The 17,939-nt window shown below is 45.0% G+C and overlaps 1 protein-coding gene across 13 annotated transcripts in view; it reads left to right on the forward strand.

The window, feature by feature from the left end:
• The window catches only part of pik3r1 (phosphoinositide-3-kinase, regulatory subunit 1 (alpha)), a 29,535-nt gene extending 17,681 nt beyond the window's left edge, over positions 1-11,854 (forward strand). Inside the window, exons 6-17 of one of the 13 annotated variants that reach the window (XR_010669059.1) lie at positions 109-310; positions 671-753; positions 5,733-5,934; positions 6,042-6,222; positions 6,316-6,441; positions 6,526-6,668; positions 6,774-6,950; positions 7,057-7,131; positions 7,251-7,421; positions 8,231-10,469; positions 10,514-10,559; positions 10,602-11,854. Coding sequence is in view for 1 of the 13 variants with exons in the window: in XM_065965982.1 (XP_065822054.1) it covers positions 109-310; positions 671-753; positions 5,733-5,934; positions 6,042-6,222; positions 6,316-6,441; positions 6,526-6,668; positions 6,774-6,950; positions 7,057-7,131; positions 7,251-7,421; positions 8,231-8,420 (1,550 nt within the window). In the remaining 12 variants the exon portion in view is untranslated. Of the gene's footprint in view, positions 1-108; positions 311-670; positions 754-5,732; positions 5,935-6,041; positions 6,223-6,315; positions 6,442-6,525; positions 6,669-6,773; positions 6,951-7,056; positions 7,132-7,250; positions 7,422-8,230 lie in introns of all 13 variants that reach the window. The other 12 variants (XR_010669062.1, XR_010669053.1, XR_010669057.1 and 9 more) reach the window with 12 other exon arrangements.
• Positions 11,855-17,939: the final 6,085 nt, after the last annotated feature.

Genomic DNA, 17,939 nt, shown 5'->3' on the forward strand with positions numbered 1-17,939 from the left:
CAAACATTTTCTCGAGTCTTTGCTCCCCTGAGTTTTTATGCTCAGATCGGTTTCTCACATCTGTGTCTCTGACCTCCTCGTGGCCATTTTTCTCGTCTGTGTCAACAGAGGTGGTGAATCCTGAGGAATGCGCCCAGCTGCTGCGTCGCATCGCCAGCACCCCGAGCCTGCCTCCACAGTACTGGCTCGCCCTCCACTGTCTGCTCAGGCATTTCGCTAGAGTGTGCCAAAACGGCCCCAAGAACCTGCTCAGCGCCAGAGCTCTGGGAGAAATCTTCAGCCCCGTGTTTTTCAGACAACAGACCACCAGGTGGGTGTGCGAGAGCAGCTGCGATCATCATCACCCCCGGTCTGTGAAAAGATAGACAGCAGACAGACAAGTGTGCAGGCTCAGTCCTGCAGCGCTGATACACACTGACTCTCAAACATGCACACACACACACACACACTCATCAGAGCGCAGGCTGTTAGTGCTCTCATGGCTTTCAGCAGTACACGGATATAGGTTGGGGCTTTTCTACTTACCAGCTGTGCTGCACAATTAAAGTAGCTAAGCCAGATTCAGCATCAGATTGAAAGCAGGGCACAGCAGCAGGGCTGGCTGTCACCTGGCCTATAAAACACTCACTTTATTTAACTTTCCTTTTTCCCCCCCTGTTTCCTCCCACAGTTGTGAACCCAGCTCAGATGCTCACATCAAGATCATTGAAGTTCTGGTGACCAGTGAATGGAGTGAAAGCCAGTCAGCTCCAGGTAATGAAATACTTTTTTTTTTTTTAAAGTATCACTCTTTAACTTTTTGTGGTGAGGGGTTTGGGTTGCATTCATTATCTCCTGCAGAACATGACATGTGTTCTGCTGGACCAAAAGGCTGCAGAACATGACATGTGTTCTGCTGGACCAAAAGGCTGCAGAACATGACATGTGTTCTGCTGGACCAAAAGGCTGCAGAACATGACATGTGTTCTGCTGGACCAAAAGGCTGCAGAACATGAGCATCCTGAAATATTAATAGCTTTGAAGAAAGGTGTTGAGACTTGCAACTGCTGCAGTTGTAGGGGAGGTTGCAGGGTGCCCTGTTGGAGGGCGAGTTACTGACTCTTGACTTGTTTTGCTGAAGCAAAGTAGAGACTGCTTTGTCATGTGCTGGTCAGTGGGTACATGCTTTTAAACTGCAACACGTTTCCTCATTTTCTCAGTGACACAACAGTCGAAAAGGCATGGTTTGAATTTGAGCTGCAGAGGATGTGTGCTTCGACTTCGCAGTGTGCAGGCTGCAAAAATAAAATGAGCAGAAATGTTAAAGAAATGGACACTGCACAAAGTCCCTAAAAGAACAAGTACAACATGGCAGTATGATTCATTCAGTGAATTAATTGAATATCTGACACGTCTATGTTAATGTGCTAGAATTAGCACAGAAGCAAAATGAAGGACCTTTAACATTTTACAGTTAAACGACAGACCCACGTACAATTAGAGCAAGGCACTTATAGGAATTTTCTTTGTTTTAGACAAGGAATGAAACTGAGCAAGTGCTCGATATGACAAAATGGACATTAAGTAAAAAGTGCCGTCATTACAAGAAATCAGCTTTATAATTATAGTTTTAAAAAGAGCTGAAATATAATGAATACCATCAGATGGAAAATTACAAAAACAGCGACAACATGAAATGAATCTGTCATGAGAAAAGAAACCTCACAGGACTGATGAGAATCCCTTGAAGAAAGGTGGTTATAAAAGTTGGTCGAGTTGTTTTTGTGTCTTTTTAAATGTCGAGGTACAAAAGGTGATAATTGGTGAATGGAACGAAGGACAGAAAGTTGACCACATTAAGTTTCACTCTCTGCTTCTTCTTTTTTTCTGTTCTTGGTTGCTGTTGTCAGTTTTGCAATATGTCAAACACAAAGCCTAAGAAAGTCCGTTTCCATGGCTGCTCTGCAGAGGCCGAGCTCTTGTGGTGTGCGTGTGTGAGTTTGTGCGAGTGTGGTGCATTGCGTGGGACACTTATGTTTTTACAGTGCTAGTTAAAAGCACTGTCGTTGGCCGGCCCAGAGGCCCAGGTCTGGCTGTGGCTGTTTAAACATTTTATTACCTGTTAGGGTCTATTTATAACGTCCCTGTGTATGGTCCACTCTCAGCTGTCGGTAATTTGCACCTGCGGGTGCGCTGTGCTCGCTGGATGGATGGATGGATTGAAGGGCGGCCAGGCAGGCAATACTCCAAAAACTCTGAGACACTTATTTGACACACACACACACACACACACGACCGAGTTAAACATATGACAGAGTTACTGTGTGGCAGACTGGTTTCAGTCACCTGTCTCAGTGTCACCAAGAAGAAAGAAAGAAAGAGAGAGAGAGAGAGAGAGAGAGAGAGAGAGTGTGTGTGTGTGTGTGTGTGTGTGTGTGTGTGTGTGTGTGTGTGTGTGTGTGTGTGTGTGTGTGTGTGTGTGTGTGTGTGTGTGTGTGTGTGTGTGTGTGTGTGTGTGTGTGTGTGTGTGTGTGTGTGTGTGTGTGTGTGTGTGTGTGTGTGTGTGTGTGTGTGTGTGTGTGTGTGTGTGTGTGTGTGTGTGTGTTCTCCCAGTTACTGCCTGACTATTTTAAGTAAGCGACAAAAGGCCCACTTAGATTTGGTTGGCTGGAAAGTCGGCCTGCTCCACAGAGCTCTTCTTGTTAACTGAGAGCTGCTTCCAGTTTCTAGGGCCTCTCTCTCTCTCCCCCCTCCCTCCCTCCCTCCTTCCCTCCACATGTCCTCCCTGCCTCAAAGTGCCCAGCTCAGCAAATATTTGAAACTTTGCAAGTTAATCATAAGACTGAACTCCTCCCCTCCTGGCCTCCCTCCCTTCCGCCTCCTCCTTTGCAAACAGAGAAAGAGGGAGAGAGCGAGCGAGGTAGAGAGAGAGAGACACGCACACACACGTAGCTGGCACGAGCGACCGCTTTCAGAACAGGCAGCACTGACACCGGAGCAGCTACCGCTAATCATTAACTATCTGCCTCCACACGAGCAGGCCTCACAGAGCTCAGAGAGAGAGAGAGAGAGAGAGAGAGAGAGAGAGAGAGAGGGTCTTTAGCACACTCGCAGCAGGAACCTCACTCAGCTCCAACTTGTGTCGCATGTTGCACCTGCCTCACGCCGAGCGGATTACCTGGATTTCATTAAGAGGCGCATAAAGCTGCAAATTGAACAAATCCAGCTCCTCCTCGGTGGCCTGAACTATGAAATGGAGCTTTACTGCAGGACTTGAAATCTCCTCTCTTGGATTTAATTTACCTTTTGGGAATAAAAGAGACACCGCAAAGAAGACTCAACAAATCATGCACAACTTACAACGTAAGTTTCACATTACTCGCTGTTACAGGAAAAAAAAAAGTGATCATAGAGATGTGGGACAGTGTGTTTCTACAGCTGCTGCCTTCAAGGTGTAACAGAAACAGAAATTGGCCACTTGAGGTAGAATAAGACACAAATACATCAACTTAAGAAAGAACAGAGAAAAGAGTGTAATAGCTCTTAGTTTTTTCTTAGAGCCTCCAGTTGTATCTGTGAGAGAAACTGTGCCGCCTCTGGGCTGCTGCTCACGCTGTGGAGTTCTAACATATTCCTGCAGACTGTGTTTAAAAGTCTGCTTTGCTTCGGGGCATGCTGCTGTAGAGTTCAGGGAAAGTTTTTAATATTAAAAGAATCCTTAAAGTCTCCCGACAGGTTGAGGAACAGGGGAGAGTTCATATTAAAGCAAAGTATTTTAAAACCCTCCACACACTCCTGATTTTACTCTCTTGTTAAGTTATCTAAAGAATGAGACATTTTAAAGACTTTCATGTTAAAAACTTTCAGATTTTTTATTCCTTGTGACAAGTTTGTCACTTCTTAAGAGTGATCCTCACATGAACCTGTAAGAACAGTGGCCGCGCTCCCCCTCCAATCCTTTATACCTTACTGAGAACTGGGTCTATTTTAATTTCACTCAGGATATCAGGGGAGCTATCTCTGTCATGCCGAGTGTCACGCTGTGGGATTACAGGCGTATTTCAGAGCGCCGGGTGCCGCTGACCGGGGCTCAGGCATTATAATTTAGCTGCGTACGTGCTGCTGCAGCAGAGCTGGCTTTGTCTGAGTGCCAACAGTGGGACGGACTAAAAAACCTTCTGCACGACAGACGTAGGGAGGAGGGGCCGAGCAAACCTGCAGGAGAGCCAGTGGCCACAGAGCGCGAGAGAGAGAGAGAGAGAGAGAGGGAGAGAGAGGGAGAGAGGATGACAAGAGGGAAAGCATGGAACAGGCTGCAGCTCCTTTTTTTTCCTCCTCCTCTCTGCGTGTAGAGAAACGCTGCACATTTGCTTTTAGATGGATGCATGCTGAAACAGAGCGCTGGATGCTGCAGGCACATTTATTTCCAGTTTAGCTGCAGTGTTATTTAGAATTGAAGCAGAGAGAAAAAAAAAAAAAAAAAGGAGGTATCGGGCTTTCTGAATGACCTCATCGCTCTCAGGAAATGAAAGATCAGGAGCGATTGGTGACATACCCCCCCTGTGATTGGCTGTGGTAAGTGATGTAACACGTTACCGAGCAGGCTGCCCTTAATGGCTTTTCTTCTAATGGATCTTTAAGTGGTTGTTTGAATGGAAGAATAAGACTATTCATGGCAAGCTGTCGTTCTGTGGAGCTATTGTGAAGGCACTACAGGCTTTTAAGAATTAAGACATTTGTAGTAATCCTAGGATGAAATGCGATCAGGCTGGAAGGCAGCCGTGCTGAGACGGTGCAGAGGAAGCCTTGTGCTCGTGTTGCTGAGGTGGAAGGCTGCATTTTGTGCACAGATTGTAAACCTCTGCATTTTTCTGCTATGTCACAACAGTCTACAGATCTGCTGCTGCTGACTCTGGTCTCATCGAGCCGTAGTCTCACTCGGTCTATTGTAGCAGAAGGGGTGCTAATGCAGAGGGAGTGAACAAAGGCGGTGCAGATTTGTGGGTTAAAAATAGCCTGCTACCTTAGCTCTGCTTCAGCCAGCGTCTGCAGCCACTGCAGGTTCAAGATTTCCTGTAAATCAGTTAAATCAGGGTTGAAATGCTGCCTCCTTTACGTGAACAAAATGCAAATCTCAACCTCATTACATGACAGCATCACAGGCTTGATTTGTAAATTTGTTGTCAGTCTGGTTATCTAATTTGAAAGCTGGAGGCAAAACCCCCTGAAGGGGAATTAGAGTCCATCTGGGTGTTTGCTTTATGATTCTCATTCTGTCCTTTTTTTAATTTGTAAAATGTGCAAAGGGAAATTTTTACCCTAAAATTCAACATTCCTGCTGTATTTTTGCAGAGAGGAATATTTATAGATTTCTCCTTTTCCTGAATGAAATTCATTCTCCCTGACTCATGCTTCATTTCTCCTCCCACTGCCCTCACCCCCCCCCCCCCCATCTTAGACGTGCTGCTATTTTCTAATCAATGGGTGAAAAAAAAAGACGTGTGAGAGTCACAGAGTGGGTGTAATCCCCTGAATCTGTGAAATGCTTTTATTACCTCATAAATCGAACATAATGGGTCTCACATTTGGCATCCAGGTGTTTTTTTCTCTGCAGCCTTACAGAAGTGCTGATGTCTGTTCTGAGTGCAGCTCAGAGAGACGTGCCACTGAGACGGAGAATCATCATCAGCGTTTAGTTGAAGCTGCGAGCGTGTTGTTTTAACATTCTGTCGACGCTCCTCTCGTCCTCGCAGCTCTACCTCCAAAGCCACCCAAGCCCGCCTCCGTGACTAACAACGGCATGAACAACAACATGGCTCTGCAAGACGCCGAGTGGTACTGGGGGGACATCTCGAGGGAGGAGGTCAACGAGAAGCTGAGGGACACCGCCGACGGTACGTTTCTGGTGCGGGACGCCTCGACAAAGATGCACGGCGACTACACTCTGACTCTGAGGTGAGGCCACTCCCCCTTTTTTCGCTCTGAAGTCACTTTCCTCCTGCTAATGTCTTCTGCGGTTTGGTTTTAATCGTTCCCCCCCTTCTGGTTTGGTTCGTTTACAGGAAAGGAGGAAACAACAAGCTCATTAAGATATTCCACCGGGACGGGAAGTACGGCTTCTCGGACCCTCTGACCTTCGGCTCCGTCGTCGAGCTCATCAACCACTACCGCAACGAGTCACTGGCTCAATACAACCCCAAGCTCGACGTCAAGCTGCTCTATCCCGTCTCCAAACACCAGCAGGTCAGCAGCAGAGTCCTCTCCACTCACACTTAACCACGCGTTTGTTTATGATGCAATCATATTTACTTTGTCTTTTCATGATTGTGTCCTCAGGATCAAGTGGTGAAAGAAGACAACATCGAAGCTGTGGGGAGGAAGCTGTGTGAGTACCACCAGCAGTACCAGGAGAAAAACAAAGAGTACGATCGCCTGTACGAAGAATACACCAGAACGTCACAAGTGAGTACAAGCCAGCGTCAGAACTACGATTCCCAGAGTTCACTGCAGTACGAGATAAACTCAATGCTCTGCCTCTCCCTGCAGGAAATCCAAATGAAAAGGACGGCGATAGAAGCTTTTAACGAAACCATAAAGATATTCGAGGAGCAATGCCAAACACAAGAGCGGTACAGCAAGGAGTACATCGAGAAGTTCAGGAGAGAGGGCAACGACAAGGAGATCCAGAGGTAAGACGAGACAACAGGATTTAAACGTTTCATGTTTTAGGAAGTTAGAAAAAAAAGATGATATTAGAATTATGGTTTAAAATCTTTTTGCCTTAATGCTTTCAGGATCGTGGGAAACTACGAGAAGTTGAAATCCAGGATAAGCGAGATCGTGGACAGCAAACGACGGCTGGAGGAGGATCTGAAGAAACAGGCTGCAGACTACAGAGAGATCGACAAGAGGATGAACAGCATCAAGCCTGACCTCATCCAGCTCCGCAAGACCAGAGACCAGTATCTCATGTGAGTGAAGTAGTGCATCGGAGAAACTTCAAAATTCTCCCTCCGGAGGGAATGAAAGTGGGTCTGTCCTGGTTTCTGACGTCCTTGTGGTTTCTCTCTTTGTCAGGTGGTTGACCCAGAAGGGAGTGAGACAGAAGAAGCTCAACGAGTGGCTCGGAATCAAGAACGAGAACACAGAAGAGTGAGTCCTCCATTTTTTTATTTATTTAATGTAAACGGCACCAAAGAGACCAGAACATCTTCTGAACCTCAGAGCTAACCCGTGCTAACCTATGCTAACCTTCTTCTCTTCTCCTCCAGTCAATATTCTATGGTGGAAGACGACGAAGACCTGCCTCATCATGACGAGCGCTCCTGGAAGCTGGGCAACATCAACCGACTGCAGGCGGAGGCTCTCCTCCAGGGCAAGAGAGACGGAACATTCCTGGTCCGAGACAGCAGCAAAGCAGGATGCTACGCCTGCAGCGTTGTGTACGTATCAGCACGTGCTCTCATTTCAAACCTGCTCCGTTAGAGGAGACGTCGTTAACGGGTTGTCAGCTGGCCCACATGATCTTTGGAGGAGCAGGTTTTGCCAGCTTGAATCGTGCCTCCTGCTCATTTAGATCTCCTACATTTAATGTAAACAAAAATCTATGTGAAGGTAACAAGTCAAGAGTTTGAAAAAACCAAATGGATACTGAGCCTTAAAGTTTGAGTGAGAAAGCCTTGGGATAAATTCAGACTTCTGCAAATGCTCATATCGCAAAAACGATGCAATTGTGCAGCCCTGTTTTCAATTAGCCTCAGATACTTTATTCTATACATTCTATATATACTCAGAACGCTTTATTTTGCACATTAAAAAGCACTGATTTGCATAAAAAGAAAATTGAAATATGTGACTTTTATTTGCTTTTAGATAGAGCTGTTAAAGTAAATCGATTGACTCGTCTAAAGAAAACTGTTTGGCAGCTGTTTTGATAATAGTCGATAAGTCGTTTTTTAAAGAGCGGCTCCTCTTCGACATTAATGCCGCTGAATGACGAGTTTGTGTTTCTATTTTAAGTGCCGGCTAGAAGATGTCGGCGTGTTGTTCAGACTTTATTTAATAAAGATTGATTTGTCGTGGAGTTAAATGATGATAATCTGAAAGCGCTGCCCCTGTTGAACCTCTTCTTCTGAAGTGTAATGGAGATCAGTTTAGTCTGGAATGAATGAGTCTGTACAGAGAGAACACAGTTTACTGCCGTTACACTCAGAACACTCTGTGACCGCCTGTTTTGTTCTGTCTTTTGCAGCGTGGACGGCGAGGTGAAGCACTGCGTCATCAACAAGACCCCCTCAGGTTATGGCTTCGCCGAGCCGTACAACCTGTACGGCTCCTTAAAGGAACTCGTCCTTCACTACCAGCACACGTCTTTGGTTCAGCACAATGACTCTCTGAATGTGACGCTCGCGTACCCGGTCTACACCCAGCAGAGACGGTGAGGACCCCTAGCCCCCCCCCTCCCCCTCCTCTCTCTTTACCCCCCGCCTGCCTGGACGGATGTTTTCCACACGGACACGGAGAGAAAGGCCTCATGGGATTTGGAGTAGGAGATGAAAAACATCCCTGGGACTCCATGATTTAAAAAATGAACGAGGCTCTGTTTGCCGAAACTCGGACATGGGGAAAAAAAGAAAACAGAGCCTGAAACATTTCAGTGACTTTTGCTCTGACCACGAGCCTGCGGCGAGTCTGAATGTAGATTTCTTTCTCTTTTGCTTTTGTCGTGGGAGCACAGAATCAAGCGGAAACTGCTGAACTCTCCCCCAGCAGAGGACATCTGAGGCCTTTTCCTAATGGTGCTTGTTCTTTTTTTTTTTTTTTTTCAAAGCTTTACCAGCCGGGAATGTCTAATCGCAGCAAGATAAACTCTTCAAATGGAACCGTACCCATCGGCCACATCTGTTTTTTCCACTTTTTCTTTTGCCCTATCATGTCATCTACGAGCGTGCGAGTGTGTGTGTGTTTCTGCACAAGTGTTTCTGTGTATGTGTCAGTCTGTGTGTGAGTGAGTGTGATTGTCCATGTGACCAAAACTCAGAATCAGGAAACTGTGTGACGTCTGTGGGGGAGTGTAACACATTTGTTTGTGTTGACTGTTGAAAAGCGGACCTCGTGTCGGCTGATAAATGTAGCAAAATGGCACTTTTTTTAAACAAAGTTTAATTTTTGTTTTTTTGAAAAAGACTCCTATGGACTTTTTAAGAGAAAAGGCGGAGCAGACGTCTTCATCCTGCCCTCCTCTCAGTCGAGCATTATAGCGCAGAAGTAAACTTTGATCTTTACTGTGGGGCGGTGCGAAAAAACTCTGAACGGACTTCGTATCTCATGTACATATGTGAAAACGTCATGCATCAAAGTGCACCATACCAAAAAGGATCACTTCCTGTTGAGTTGTATTCTGATCTGCTATGCAATCTTTTTCTCCATCCCTCTTTGAGGATGGAGTCTTCGTTCTGTTGCAGACCCACGATATAAGCTTGTTTTATTGCTTGAAAAGTCTCTTTTTCCTGTGTGAATATCCCCTCAGAGGATATTTGGTGTCAAAATGCTACGATACAGTGAAAACAAAAAAACTGCTTCTGATTTTTAAAAGATGATGATAATAGCAACATACACTTTATTCTAAAAGACTTTAATAGCTGGCGTACAGATGGAAGAGATGAGTATTTTATTAGACTTATTTTGCTTCAAACTAATGTTCTTCTCAGGCAGAGCGTCTCGACTCTTTGAGCCGCTTCGGTCACGGCGAGAACGAAGATTTCTTAGAGCTAAACGTCTTTGTTTGGACGGACAGAGAGCACTCAGAGAAACGGGGATGATGGGATTGTACGACCCCTCCCCCCCTTAAGAGACCATCATCACGGAAAACCACAGTATAGATTTATTTTGTTATAAAATATATATGTTCCCACATGAGAATATATCAAAGCAGGCCGGCGTCTTCAGCCGATGGATATTGTTGTTAAAGATCGATAAACATTGTCCACTTAGTATTTTTCTGTATCAGAAAATCACTGTGTTTACATAGGTGGATCAGCTCATTTCAGATCTGTCTCTAATTTCATATTTCAGAGGGGAAAATAGGACGACACACGTTAGTGAGATCCTTAAAAACTCAACAGCTCAACCATATTGTTTCCTTTACCCATATACTTTCCCCCCCCCCCATTTAAACGGTACATGTTTAAACCCAGCAAACTGGATTAAGAATAATCCGAGAGTGTTCAAGCCCGGTTCTACAAGAAGTGGCAAAAGGACACATGGCACCCTCAATTGAATGGATGCGATAAAACTGCACCCCCTTAAATCTCAGTTGCGCCCTAAAGACCTTTGCACACAGAGTCCGTAGACTTTTATGTCCGAAATTGAAGCACGTTAAAAAAAGAAATAGAATCTCATGTTATGTCAAACATGTTTGCACACTGACTGCGAAATGTTCATCTGTCTTTTAAAAAAAAAAAAATACAGAAACTCTCCCTTATAGACAGGTGAAACTCTCCCTTATAGACAGGTGAAACTCTTTTATAGACAGGTGAAACTCTCCCTTATAGACGGGTGAAACTCTCCCTTATAGACAGGTGAAACTCTTTTATAGACAGGTGAAACTCTTTTATAGACAGGTGAAACTCTCCCTTATAGACCGGTGAAACTCTCCCTTATAGACAGGTGAAACTCTTTTATAGACAGGTGAAACTCTCCCTTATAGACGGGTGAACCTCTCCCTTATAGACGGGTGAAACTGTCCTCGCTCTTGCCTTGTTTTCAGGCGTGGACAGACACCGTTGTTTGAGTACGAGACATTTTGTTTAATACTGCCAATTTTCGCAAAGAATAGAAGAACTAACGCAGCGGACTCGGAGTGTGTGCGTTACATTTTTTTTATCGTTCTGAATCTGAAAAACGGACTCGGTGTGCAAATGCCTTCAGTCTTTTTGTTCTTGAGCCGGGCCTGAAGTGTTTCAAATTAAGCAAAAAGAAGTTCCAATTTATCGCCCTGATGTCTAACCAATGTGGGAAATGACAAACAAACCACTCAGAAGACATAATTATTATTAATAATAATAATAATAATAATAATAATAATTGTATTTTACAATCCTAGATCTACCTGCCATTAAATGATGTAGACGTGATATTTTTTACCCCCCAAATAATGTACTCCTGGTCAGCCCAGCTGTCAAGTTAAACTCTTAAATGTATCTTTGTATAACAAATTGAATTGTAACAAATGTTAACCCATTTTTGATTTGTCCAATTTGACTCTTAATTCTCTCCGAGGTCGGCACGACTTCTCTTTGTGGAGACAAAAAATAAAAATGCTCTACGTGTAAAAAAAAAAAAAAAGAAAAAAGACGGCTAACGGATAAATGAAACTTTTATTCGCTAAGAAAAAACAACCACAAGTGAATTCTTTGGACTTTAAAACATGTTGTTTTTTTTTTTTTTGGCGTATTATTCTAAGCCCTGTCATGACACAAGCTACTAAAGCGTGTTTTTAGATGTACTGTTAGGTTTAATATTTGGTTCTTTCTAAGCTGTTAACAGACGTCGAGGATCTTTGATTGTTTCACGGGAAGATTTGATTGACCTCCCCAACAGCTGCTGGCATGAACTTTTTCGTTTGTCCAAAATTATTTCTTCTTTTTTAAGTCCTTGGACGTCATGCACCATTATTTTCTTTGCCCTTATTCTGGGTTGTACGATTATTTTAGGTGTCTCTCCTTTTTTTTTATTTGAAGCTCATCTTTTTGTGGGTGTCCCAGACATGATGATTGGATTGAGATTTACCAGTGTTCCCCCAGTTTTGCTTCACATCTGTATTGGGCTTTGTTAAAAAAAAAAGGAAATAAAACACTTCTTTTTAAGAAAATAATACTGTTTGGTGTTTTTCTTGATTCACGTGATGCAAAATCCACTTCACCATGTTCCTCTAACTCTGTGTCTCTAGTCCGTCTACAAACCCCCTAATGATGAGAAAAGTCCGTCCTCTCCATCTTTAACCTGCTCCACTTTTCAGAAAATGTGTGCTCAAACAGGCCGTTTGGAGATTTTCCCTTTATGACATCACAAAGGGCAGTAGCCCCTCCCCCAGGTGGGTGACACTCCCACAGCTAGGTGTTTGTTCTGCCCTCTGAGTCTGCCTTCTCACCGTAAACAATAGAGCTCAACAGTGTGGATCCAGAAGTAAAAATCCCGTTCATTACCTCCATAGTTGATTTGATGATTAGCCATGATGTCATAACCATCACAGGTGGACTGACCACGAGCTACCTGAGTGTGGAACGGTGGCTAACGCTCCTGAAGAAGAAACAAGTTCACAAGATATCAACCTCGCTTTCAGAACAACATGGTTTATTCAACGATATCAGGGACAAGAACTATACTACCCATGATCACAGAGTGACGTCTCTGACTTGTGGAGCTGTCTGTTACCATGGTAATGTTTCCTGGCGCTCTGTGCTGAATGCGAAAGGATAGTTTTGCTAACAGGCTAGCTAGTAAGTTAGCTAACAAGAAAAGTACTATTAACTTTGTGATGCTGCGGTGAATGTAAATTATGTATTCAACATCACATTACAACACCTGTATGAACAGTATAAACCCGATAACGACTCGTTACATTTAAGAAGAGGGATCATTTGCAATGCATTGTGGGATAGGTAGTTCCTTGTATGTATGTTTATATATTTTATGAGCTCCAGGAGAGTTACAGCTTCCTTCCAGCCAATGAATATGCTGTGTTTTGCACACACTGCAAGTTTCTATTTTCAGTCGCCAATGCTGTAAATGCCAACACACAAAGCCATATTATTACGTGCACACGCGCCGATACGATCTTCAGTGACGGGCTGGTCAGGAGGAAATCTTTGCCTGTTACCTTATTTGACCAGAGCAGGTCAACAATCTGTGGATCAATACAAGTGGGCTTGCGGTAAAATCAACGTGTCCCCATTTGGAGGTTTGGAAATACAATCAGCCTGACACTCCTCCAGTGCTATCGTTAACTGACATAATTTAGCGCCTAAGATGCAAACTAATACCTTTGGTACCTCACCTGTAATGACCCTGTGCTTGACATAAGATAACAGTGTAGGAGGGTCAGGGAGATTAGAAGCAGCATTGTAGTCTGTGTGGGTGGGAGCTTAACTGTTTGAAAGACTCTTTTCTAATTCTGAAACACAACAGGTTTATTTTTCCATGAAGCCTCTTCTCAGAACTGTAAGACCATCTGTTACTTGAGAGAAGCAGGTCAGAGGGTTTTTTCACAAGTAATGTTCACAATTCTTTATATAAGCAGGCTGTGGACATCACAGAGTCTTAAGTGATGTCCTTAACATGTCCAATAAAAAGTGTCACAGTACCTGCTACATGACATCAGTTTGCATGGAGAACCGTGCGCTAGTGTTGTATTAAAGACCACACTAACCAAGACCAAGACAAACCTGGAACTGCTGTGCTCAGAGTCCGAGACAAGAGCAAGACCCAGAATGTAGAACCAGAATACGCTGGAAGGATTATCCCTACTGGCCGGGGAACATTTTGGGATTCCCCGAGAGGAGAGGGACGTCTGGGACAACTTTCCTACCGACCGGATGGATGGACGGACGGATGATGGATGGATGTATGTACGGACGGATAGATGGAAGGAAGGATGGATGGATGGATGGATGGACGGATGGATGATGGATGGATGGATGAATGTATGCACGGACGGATAGATGGAAGGATGATGGATGGACAGATGGACAGACAGATGATGGATGGATGGATGGACGGACGGATGATGGATGGATGTATGTACGGACGGATAGATGGAAGGAAGGATGGATGGATGGATGGATGGACGGATGGATGATGGATGGATGGATGAATGTATGCACGGACGGATAGATGGAAGGATGATGGATGGACAGATGGACAGACGGATGATGGATGGATGGATGGACGGACAGATGATGGATGGATGTATGTACGGATGGATAGATGGAAGGATGATGGATGGACAGATGGATGGATGGATGGATGGATGGATGGACGGACAGATGATGGATGGATGTATGTACGGATGGATAGATGGAAGGAAGGATGGATGGACGGATAGATGGAAGGATGATGGATGGATGGACGGACGGACGGATGATGGATGGATGTATGTACGGACGGATAGATGGAAGGAAGGATGATGGATGGATGATGGATGGATGGATGGATGGACAGACGGATGATGGATGGATGGACAGATGATGGATGGATGGATGAATGGATGAATGTATGTACGGACGGATAGATGGAAGGATGATGGATGGACAGATGGACAGACGGATGATGGATGGATGGATGGATGGACGGACAGATGATGGATGGATGTATGTACGGACGGATAGATGGAAGGATGATGGATGGACGGATGGACAGACGGATGATGGATGGATGGATGGATGGATGGATGGATGGATGGACGGACAGATGATGGTTGATGTATGTACGGATGGATAGATGGAAGGAAGGATGGATGGACGTATGGACAGACGGATGATGGATGGATGGATGGACGGATGAAGGAAGGAAGGATCGATGGATGGACAGACGGATGATGGATGGACGGACAGATGATGGTTGATGTATGTACGGATGGATAGATGGAAGGAAGGATGGATGGACGTATGGACAGACGGATGATGGATGGATGGATGGACGGATGAAGGAAGGAAGGATCGATGGATGGACAGACGGATGATGGATGGACGGACAGATGATGGATGATGTATGTACGGATGGATAGATGGAAGGATGATGGATGGACGGATGGACAGACGGATGATGGATGGATGGATGGATGGATGGATGGATGGACGGATGGACAGACAGATAATGGATGGATGGACGGACGGATGATGGATGGATGGACGGATGATGGATGGATGGATGGATGGATGGATGGATGGACGGATGGACAGACAGATAATGGATGGATGGACGGACGGATGATGGATGGATGGACGGATGATGGATGGATGTATGTACGGACGGATAGATGGAAGGAAGGATGGATGGACAGACGGAATATGGATGGATGGATGGATGGACTGACGAACAGATGGACCGATGGATGGACAGACGAATGGAAGGATGGATGGATGGATGGATGGATGGACGGATGGATGGATGGATGGACGGATGGACAGACGGAATATGGATGGATGGACTGACGGACGGACGGACGGACGAACAGATGGACCGATGGATGGACCGACGAATGGAAGGATGGATGGATGGATGGACGGATTGACGTACGGACGGACGGACGGACGAACAGATGGACCGATGGATGGACCGACGAATGGAAGGATGGATGGAAGGATGGATGGATGGACGGATGGATGGACGGATGGACAGACGGATAATGGATGGATGGACGGATGGATGGATGGATGGACGGATGGACAGACAGATAATGGATGGATGGACGGACGGATGATGGATGGATGGACGGACGGACGGACGGATGATGGATGGATGGATGGATGAATGTATGTACGGATGGGTAGATGGAAGGATGGATGGATAGATGGACGGATGGACAGACGGATGATGGATGGATGGATGGATGAATGTATGTACGGATGGGTAGATGGAAGGATGGATGGATAGATGGACAGATGGACAGACGGATGATGGATGGATGGATGGACGGACGGATGATGGATGATGTATGTACGGACGGATAGATGGAAGGATGATGGATGGACGGATGGACAGACGGATGATGGATGGATGGATGGATGAATGTATGTACGGATGGGTAGATGGAAGGATGGATGGATAGATGGACGGATGGACAGACGGATGATGGATGGATGGATGGATGAATGTATGTACGGATGGGTAGATGGAAGGATGGATGGATAGATGGACAGATGGACAGACGGATGATGGATGGATGGATGGACGGACGGATGATGGATGATGTATGTACGGACGGATAGATGGAAGGATGATGGATGGACGGATGGACAGACGGATGATGGATGGATGGATGGATGATGTATGTACGGACGGATAGATGGAAGGATGATGGATGGACGGACGGACGGACGGATGATGGATGGATGGATGGATGAATGTATGTACGGATGGGTAGATGGAAGGATGGATGGATAGATGGACGGATGGACAGACGGATGATGGATGGATGGATGGATGAATGTATGTACGGATGGGTAGATGGAAGGATGGATGGATAGATGGACAGATGGACAGACGGATGATGGATGGACGGATGGACAGACGGATGATGGATGGATGGATGGATGGATGGACGGACGGATGATGGATGGATGTATGTACAGACGGATAGATGGAAGGAAGGATGGATGGACAGACAGAATATGGATGGATGGATGGACTGACGAACAGATGGACCGATGGATGGACAGACGAATTGAAGGATGGATGGATGGATGGATGATGGACAGATGGATGGATGGACGGATGGACAGACGGAATATGGATGGATGGATAGACAGACGGACAGACGAGCAGATGGACCGATGGATGGACCGACGAATGGAAGGATGGATGGATGGATGGATGGATGGATGGATGGATGGACGGACGGACATACGGACGGAAAGGATGATGGTTGGATGGAATAATCTTGTGAGGTGTACTTTTATTCTTCATAGAGCTCAAGTGGAACATTTGTACAAGGCCAATATGTGAGACTATTGTAAAGGTTTTTCTTAATGAACCATAAATCTACGAGGGGAGCCTCAAGCAGAAGCTAACACACCCAACCGTCTGTATGCTAGCATGGCGTTAATCCAAACTGTCAATCAAATGTTTTACTTTAAACGACACAAATACAAACTGTTCTGTCAGCTGAGGGAGATTCATATCATCACACAAGTTTATCTTTTTACTACCAGCATGCTGGAGAACAAAACCAGTTCTTCCAGTCACAGCTGAAGGGAAGCCTTCACTTTGTGTTCACACACATCTTTGATGTTTGGCACTCAGTGGACGTGACCTTTAGACCAGACATGGAACCAAAGTAGGACAAAATGTTCTGTTCACTTTTTTAAATTTCTTCATGTTCCTCTGCAAAGGCGGAAAGTTTTCATGTCAATTCATCTGACAGCTGTGAGAGTTTTTATTAGCTCGTAATAGTTCTTTTTTTCATCTGCAATCCAGTTCACTTCAGGAGGACTGCCCCTGAAATCCTCCTGACCTGGCTGTTCACACATGCACCTCACAGCTGTCAGATGGGAGGGGGGAGCGGGGGGGTCTCCTGAGGCAAGACATGGTGTAACAAGAACGACATCAGGAGTTTTCTGCAAGTGAGAAATCCCTAAATGATGCAACACTTAATAAATAAAGCACTTTGACATTTTTAAACACAAACTTCTCTTCTTTTTTTTCCCTCTTTGGAAAATGAGGCAATCCACGTTATTCAAGGTTGAAAGTCAGGAGTCCACATCTGCTCCAGTCTGTTCCAGATGGGAATACATTCATAAAAAATATAGAACAACCTTTGGCTGTAAATATTTCTAAAAGTAAAGTGTCCTCATGACACGGTGTACATTACTCCGTTCAGCTCGTGATATGATTACGAGCTACTTTATGAGATCATGAGCGGTAAAGTTAATGGATATTGTTGGTTTTACAGCTGTGATTAATGGTCATAATCTGCGGGGAAATATTTAATGGAAGGGATTTGAACTGGCTCAGAGTTTACACAAGGACAGATACTGATATTATGAAGCAAATCATACGTAGGAGTGACACTGAACCGCAGCTTTTACGAGCTCCCTTTTTGGATTCAGCCCAAAGTAAGAACTACACTCAGAGTTCCACTTTGGTAAATGCAAAAGGTTGTGTTTTTTTTGTTTTTTTTGCAGATGCTTTGGACTTTCCTTTCCTTGTCTCGTGTCCTTTAAGAGGAGGAATTCTTCCTC

Source organism: Labrus bergylta, chromosome 17, assembly GCF_963930695.1.
Source record: "Labrus bergylta chromosome 17, fLabBer1.1, whole genome shotgun sequence".
Taxonomy (NCBI): Eukaryota; Metazoa; Chordata; class Actinopteri; order Labriformes; family Labridae; genus Labrus; species Labrus bergylta.